Consider the following 8046-nt stretch of genomic DNA (forward strand, 5'->3'; position numbering starts at 1 on the left):
GCAAAAATATTATTTTTGAATGTAAACGATTCCATTTGCCCGCGAGGAGTTAATGTGTCATTGATTGCTATATAAGAATAAGATATGAAATGTATGAATTTGAATAGAAAATTGTATGAAATTGAATAGAAAACACTTGGTGTTAATAAAGCAGTTAGATCTGATTCACATTATGACTTTGTTATATGAGACATACAGAGATTTAATCCTTAAGAAGGAATCAAGAGGTTACATTCTCAACAAAAAGTCTGGCAGATATTACATGTGTACGTACACATTATGATAATAACTACCTACTATGTACAATGCAATATACTTAAAAATTTCATAAAACCAACAAACTACATATTTTATGCGTGAATCAAGCAAAAATGTAATAAATTATATTGAATATTTTTAACGAGGAAGTGTAAATTTATACAATATGTAAATAAAAATTTGTTAAAGTTAATTTTCTAAAGTCATTAACAAACCGTCTAGCTATTCGACCATTCCCTACCTAATCGTTAAGGAAAAAGCTTCCGCTGGAGGCTACAATTAGCCACACCATGCAGTGCCTGATAGATTTGCTCTGATAGAGAAGGATAATATTAGTAGTAATACTGAAGGAATACTAGCGCATCCAGTTTCTTCTATGTTCTATCGAATGATATAGAGTGCGACAAGTAGTGAACAGAAATATGGACAAGCCTCAGGTTCTACTGGCAATCAGTACCGTGTCGACGGACACATCGGTGTTTGCAAACTTGGATTTCCGCGCGGCGACTCCGCCAGCCGCCCTTTGTTCTGGCAACCGTCAAAGTCGCTTCGAGGTCGGCCAAACAGTGTTTCTTCTCAGTTACGACTAACGCACTGTCAAATATGTCCGTACCCCGATGCCTGTAACGTCGATAACGCGCTTGATTTGTGGTTTATAGTATATTACTGTATTTTAAAACTGTCGTAGTGTTGATTTACTTGAATAGACGAGGATCCTTCATCTACTGGTTCCTGTACACGATTCTTGTGCAATTTTAACCGTAAGTTCGATATTGTTTATGTTTATATAAATACGGTATATGTTTGTGTATTTTAAAGTTCTGATCGGTAATAGATAAGAAATGAAATAACAGATTGTGGTATTGGATAATAATGATTATTCTTTGCTATCTAAATTAATTACATATATTTATTTTCCTTCAGTTTTAGTGTTTCATTTGTCTTTTAAAATTAGTCTATAATTGTCTCCTAATCGTCTGCAGAAGTGTAGTTAATTAACACTAGCTTATGCATTCAATACAGAAGTTTTTGAATTATTTATTTATCTTTTGGTATGTATATCAGTCAGTAAGCTAAACGTGTTGTCCATTCGAATTTTAAAGTTCCTATTCAATTGTAAATATTATTCAAACAATGAGATCCATGTTTAATTAGAAGCATAACAGTTATATTCTTTATAATTTCAGTATCTTACTTCTTTAGTATTTTATCAACAGTAAATTGCGGAATGTAGATTTTTATTTATGTATCTAGAAAACTTAGACACAAAGTAATTTTTTACTACAATATTCTGCATTCTAAATAAAAAATCCACATTCTTCATACTCTGTCATCGATTAAAGCTAAATAGAAATACAGTTGCACATGTTATGTATTTCTCTCTATAAAGAATTATACTGATGAAAAATTTAAAAAGTAGTGTTCTGTAAAATATAAAAAATAATGTGTAAGTTATATATTTGAAAATGTTGTACATGACCAAATCAATAGCAATATTATAATATTTTAGCACATGCAAGTGTCGTTCATTTCACACTGCGTTCTAATAAACAAGAATGAGAGTGAAAACAGTGCCAAGACATCGAATAGTTCAGAACAGCGAGAACGTCAAATCAGTACCGGAAGCAACCACTGAAGACTTTGAGAAATCGTCAAATAAAGATAATAAAAAGGCATCAGAGAATATGGAAAATACGTTCGACAATATAAACGATTGCAATTGGGAAGCGAAACGACCAGCTGATGCTGATTTAAACAAGGAGAAAAAAAAGGAATCATTGAATTTTTCGACAGAAGCGTTAGACATGACTATTAAACGCAAGGTATGTACTCTGTATGACAGCTACTGAATATTTAGGTGAATCATTCACGACCATTTACGCGCGCAATCCCATACGCCGCCGTGACGAAGCGATTCTCAAAATCACCGTGAATATGTAAACAGAATTCAGAGAGAATGTCAAGTCGAATTTATTAAGTGACTTTGTTACATCGGAGCTGTCAGTTTCGATGATTTAAATACAATAAAAGTGCAACCTCTACATATATAGTGATAATATTGCTATTAGGCATTGCACTCATATTAAAATGTTCCATGAATAGCTTAATTACTATGTACTTTTGCCTAAAGAGAATGAAGTAGAATAATTTAGTCAGAATCATCAATCATCTATACATACATGTATTTCTTATTACGGTCTGTACCGAATAGCTTGTTTGAATGCAATGTTTTGTTATATAATATATACCAGCTATGGGATTACATAAACTGATTTAAAATACAAGAATGACAACATTTTTACTCTATACAGGCATAATGTCAACGAATCTTATTTTATATTTTCAACATATCCTTTCATAAAAAATTCCCCCTTTTTCGCTTATACCGCCAGTTTTGGAATACCCTGTACATATAAGTGTAATTATAATTTGACCCAAAATCAAGCAAAACCAAATCTTCGATTTTTTATACAACATAATGCTTCTAAATTCGCAAAAAGATAACCAATTAATTAATGGATAGGATTTTCTTTTATTTAAATTAGCTTTGGCTCATGCTGTTTAAGAGAACTCGCAATACAAAGAGTTAAAAATATGCCTTATGAGTGGACTTTTCAATATTATTCTTCATTTTTCACTTTTTCAAAACTTAATCTTATTAATATCTATTTCTCCAGGACAACACAACGCAGAGACACTCGAACCACTGCCCAACTAATCCACCGAACTGTTGTCAGTATTCTAATCAACCCTTAGAAAAGGACACATGGAGGACCACTTCCGAGGATAAGAACAACAACGTGAGTCCTTAATTACTAGAAGAGTTACTATTTTTATTAAATTTGAATATTCAAAATATGCTGCTTTATTTCAGACATTGCCTTCACGTATGGATATAGGAAATTACTGCTCTTTGGCTGGTCCATCGAATAGCGAACACGCAAAACTCCACAAAGATGAATCCAATGCGTGCGTCGATGATAACAATGATACAACCGAGGTTATGAACTTGTGCAAAAAGGACTGTTACGAAGAAGATGCGACGAACCACAGCGGCGATTGCGACGAAAGGCTCAAAGATACTTTTCTCTACAAGATCATGACTGATCCAACATTCCTCGAAAGTATACAAAAGCACAAACAGCCAAAGAAGTTTGCGTGCCAGTTTTGTAAGCAGGAATTCGCCAATGATGAGGAGCTAACCGAACACATGGACGTGAAAAAGGACGAGTCGAACCAAGTGGTCTGCTGTGCGTGCAGAAAAACATTCGCGCAGAAAAGGTATTTGAGGTACCATCAGCGGTGTCACTCGGAGAGAGCTAAGTTCACCTGCGACATCTGCACCAAGAAGTACACCAGGTTGGACAATCTGACCAGGCATAACACGTTCCACGTGAACCCTGACAAGTTCTCGTGCAGCTACTGCGAGAAGACATTCGCGAGGAAAGATCTACTGAACAAACATCTGAAGTGCCACGACAACAAGTATCGGTTTTACTGCGAGAGCTGCCAGAAGTACTTCAAGGGACCGCTTACGTTAGACAATCATAAGAAGATCTTCCATTCGGTAACTTAGAGGATAACGGTAACTAGCTGGTACTTTTTGTCCTCATCCTTCCATTATGAGAGCATATGATACACGAAATATACGAGCTTTCACCGGAGCACATCTCGAAGTTATTCCGCTTTCGAACGAAGGCGGATAGATTTCATTGAATCGCTGTTCAAACAAAGGACTTCAAAGGCTATTGCGTGCACGCGAGGCAGTCGACGAAAAACCGCGGGGAAACATTGCAAGAAATCTCTTTTACCGCCGCGGAACGCCTCGTGTGATTCTCGAGAACTTTCTCTCTTTCCTCCCTTTCGGCGCCCTCCGATTCGCTCCTCGTGGTCTCTCCTCTCCCTTCGGTCTTCCAGCCGTGGTCTAAAACGTAATCCGTTTCTTCCGTTTCTGCCTCTCTCACCCCCGGCCACTTCGCAAAAAAGTAAAAGAGCGAGCGCTCTCTTTGTTTCGGCTCAAAGGGTACAGCGCCGCCGCGATAAGGAGCGCTTTGAAAATCCGACGTATTACCGCGAAGCACATCCAATCGCGAAGTAGAACAGCTACGAAAGTTGACCCACGTCTCTTTCCCTCCTTCGTCCACGCTTTCGTCCGACCCTCCCCCCTGTTTTCTTATTTTTTCTTGACAGCCTTCTTCCACCCCTGTCCCTTTGCCCTCCCTTCACTGTTTTCTCTGTCTTTTCCCGCTGCTCCTCGTGGCCCGGCTTAATGCAATTAAGTCGAGCGTTAAAATATCGTTCTTAATTCGCCGCCGGCACCTTTTGTTTTCTCCGTGGCTCAGTTTATACTCATTCCTCATTCCTGGCTCACTCTCACTCTTCCTTGCTCTCAGTACCATACATTTTGGTTATGTCTTCAAGCACAGCTCGTTTTCCTTTTCATAGGCGATACACACGCGTTGCTTTTATATTTTAAACTTCTTTTCCTGTCTTCATGGTGACTGTTTTATGTTGTACACTTTGAACTTGTAGAGTTCTTAATTCGAGGACGGCAGAATATTAACGTAGTGTCTTTGGGTGACGTTGTACAGTCAGTTTGTTTCCACTATGTTTGCATTTCTGTGACTATTAGAATTTTAATTAGACGTGAGGTTACAGAATTTTTTTAGTCGATTTCTGTCAGAATGTGCTATACGTAAACGTTAGTAGAAAATATATAATTATGAGAAATATATTAGAAAAATTACAATTGGGAAAAAACGATGATGGATAAACTTTTAGGAAAATACAGGGTAAGTGTGGCTTAATTCTTACACTAATTAATGTTCTAAATCTAACAGTTGCCTGCATATTATGTATTATAACTTCATTTCTTTACAATTTTGAAAAATATGTAAATATGAATTTGAAATGTTAAAAGAAATAATAAGTTAGTCACGGAGTGGAAAGGTACGATACAGAAAAAATATATATACTTTAGGAAATATTTATACAACGATTAAAGTTAGATCTTTTCATAGACAAGATTCTCCTTGAGAATTGCAGTTTTAGTTTCACAGAATAATTGCTACATAATATTAATAGTGAACCAATGTTTCAATGATATAGTACATTTATTATATACAACATTTATTTACATTTCTCTGCATATTCAAAAATACAAGAACCTTTACCTTTCACAGCTTTAACATAAATTTAACAAAAAATGTTGAAAATTCTATAATATAAGGCTATAATATAAAACATCATGTTCTTACGAAGAATTTATTTGTTGCTGAAGTTTTATAAAACTATGAAACTAGTTTATAGTAGTTTGACCTAATAAAATAGATAAATTCAATTTTTGTCCTAATTACTTAGATACTGTTAAAATTAGAAAGTATTGCTTCATCTAATAATGAATACCATTAAAAAATAATACTCTCATTTTATGTCTTTCTTATCTTAGTAACTTACTTTTAGAATGAGCCAAGCAATGATTCTACATAAAAAACTAAATAAAAAATATATAATAGAATAATAAATATATAATAAAAATATATAACAATAATTCGAGTATTTTGATACCCGAGTAGAGCTTTAAGCCTTTGAAAGGTGCACAAAATAAGGGACACAGTCGCTGTCTGACCACTGACCACTGTATCTACTGCAAAGTAGAAGCGGTTCCCTCTCTTCGCTGAGCTCTCAAGCTTCAGCAATTGTATTCAGATGCACTCGTGCTAGGTCAAAATTCAAATTCAATTCTCTCGAAAGTGAAATCCAGAACCAAAAAGCTGTAATCAATCTTCAACCTATATTTGCATGTAGAATCACTACCCTTCTGTCTATAGCATCAGTTCTAAACCACCTTGTGTTTCTGCTGATTATTGTTCCTGTACCTCAGGGGCACCAAGTAAGTATGGACTTTCAGCAGCTTTCTCTCGCTGATAGCAGACAAGAATGTAGTAAAAACGTCAAAGAAGAAGAGAGCAAGAGCCAAGAATTGCTCAAGGTTTCCGCGACATCTCTTTTCCGTCCCTTTGATATCCACTTATTTCGGACAGTGTGTATCGCGTGGACAGGACCAAAAATGTAACAAAGTTTCAGCGTACATCCTGCTGCGGATGCCAGCAGGGATTTTGCGGTCCTTTTGCCGGCCGCGCGTCGAACTCCGTTCTTCCTTTGCGCTTTTGACCGCTCTCGTCCTTTTGACGATTACGTGTCCGCCAGGATTCTTGAATATTCATTAGGCGATCTGACGTTTCCGAGGCCTTGGTTGAAAAATTCTGTCGAATTTCGCATCCTAGATCGAATAAGTTCTGCCAAGTCAAAGTCCTTTGCAAATTTTTCGCTGCATTCACGAGCAAATTAATTTTACAAATTTAATTGTAACTCTGTCTTCTATGCTTTCACTTCATTGGTTACAAAATTGTAAATGCGTCTGGATTAAAAAAAAAGACAATAGACAACTATTAAGTTGATGTATATGAAATATATTTTTAAATCTTTTTCATGAAAAGATTTTTTTATTTATTTAAAAAAAATAGCTAGTAGAATATTGCAATATTTAATGTTTTAATCCATGAAGCCTTTATATGGCCGTTTTCGATATTTCTGTCTCCATTTTTTTAAGTTCTTCCTGTCGCTATTTTCTGTTTTAATTTTAGAAAACAACACTGAACTATGCGTACAACCTTAGGCGTATACAAAGAATTTCATGAATTTTCTAAGTATTTATTGTGTGAAATATCTAGTAAGAGCCTAGTAATATTAGAAATTTTATTAGTATTTAATGCACAGACATATTAACAAGTGCCTCCTCCTTTAAAATGATAAAAATTGACGAGCAAACAAAATTTAATGCATGGCTTCCGTCTATCCCCAACACTGAAAAAGCGAATATTTCATATGCATCAACCTAATATATCAACGAAAGAAGGGTGCTCCAAAACGGAGTGTCGTAATAAACCTGTGGACATGCAAAGGTGGACATTTTCGCGTCACGCGAGCTCCTAATATCTCCTCCGGTTTGTTGTTCCTTAATCTCTCCCTTGTGAAGCGAAATTTAAGACATTATACGATGGAAGAATCTCTTTGATGTCCCGCTTTACATACAATATTTACATACTATCGAGGGAAGACTTTAAACTTCTTGAAGATATTTTGAAGGCCCCGGAGTACTTTCGGCAGGGTTTGTTGCATTAAGAATTTAAGGAGGGGGCAAGAGGCGCGGTGGCATTTATTCATTCGGGCATTAATGAAAAGTTCTGAAAGTGACGTTTAGCGTACAAGTAAACACCAAGGAAAGCTCGTGAGAGACAGATGAGAATTTATCGATCGCTTAACTGTCTACATCCTACATACTCTTGAATTAGTTGCTGCTGCTTAAATGCATTCCAAGATTTTTCCAATACATGTTAAAACTTTTCTGAAGTAACAAATCACTTGAAGGGCATGTCTATTCTTAAAGTGGAATTTTTATTTTAGATATTTTGTTTTCGTCTTCTTTCTAATATTTAGTAATAATATTAATAGTAATATTTTTCAAATTTTCAGTTTTGTAAAGTCTTCTTTTAAAATATGTGGTCTCCGTGAATTCGTATGGCCGAGCAACAAGGACTTATTACTCTTTGAACTATACTCATCCAGATTAATATTATATTAATGCTGTGTCAAAGAGGACGCCTTTTCTCACCTTTATTTTCGCTTGGCAACCCTTTCGCGCGTTTGAATGGCACAGCAGTGAGCGCCTTATGAATAGTGATAAAAAATTCTTTGGATGTCGTTAACAAAAATTCATTTACACGA

At 35.7% G+C, this 8046-nt stretch overlaps 1 protein-coding gene across 1 annotated transcript; it reads left to right on the forward strand.

The window, feature by feature from the left end:
- The first annotated feature begins 1814 nt into the window (after positions 1-1814).
- LOC143186245 (uncharacterized) lies at positions 1815-3835 on the forward strand. Its single transcript, XM_076389814.1, has 9 exons — positions 1815-2081; positions 2117-2187; positions 2238-2262; positions 2362-2397; positions 2471-2473; positions 2545-2703; positions 2783-2818; positions 2937-3059; positions 3134-3835. Exons 1-9 carry the CDS (start codon positions 1815-1817, stop codon positions 3833-3835), a joined length of 1422 nt encoding a protein of 473 aa, XP_076245929.1.
- Positions 3836-8046: the final 4211 nt, after the last annotated feature.

The sequence above is a fragment of the Calliopsis andreniformis genome, chromosome 12 (assembly GCF_051401765.1).
Source record: "Calliopsis andreniformis isolate RMS-2024a chromosome 12, iyCalAndr_principal, whole genome shotgun sequence".
Lineage (NCBI taxonomy): Eukaryota > Metazoa > Arthropoda > Insecta > Hymenoptera > Andrenidae > Calliopsis > Calliopsis andreniformis.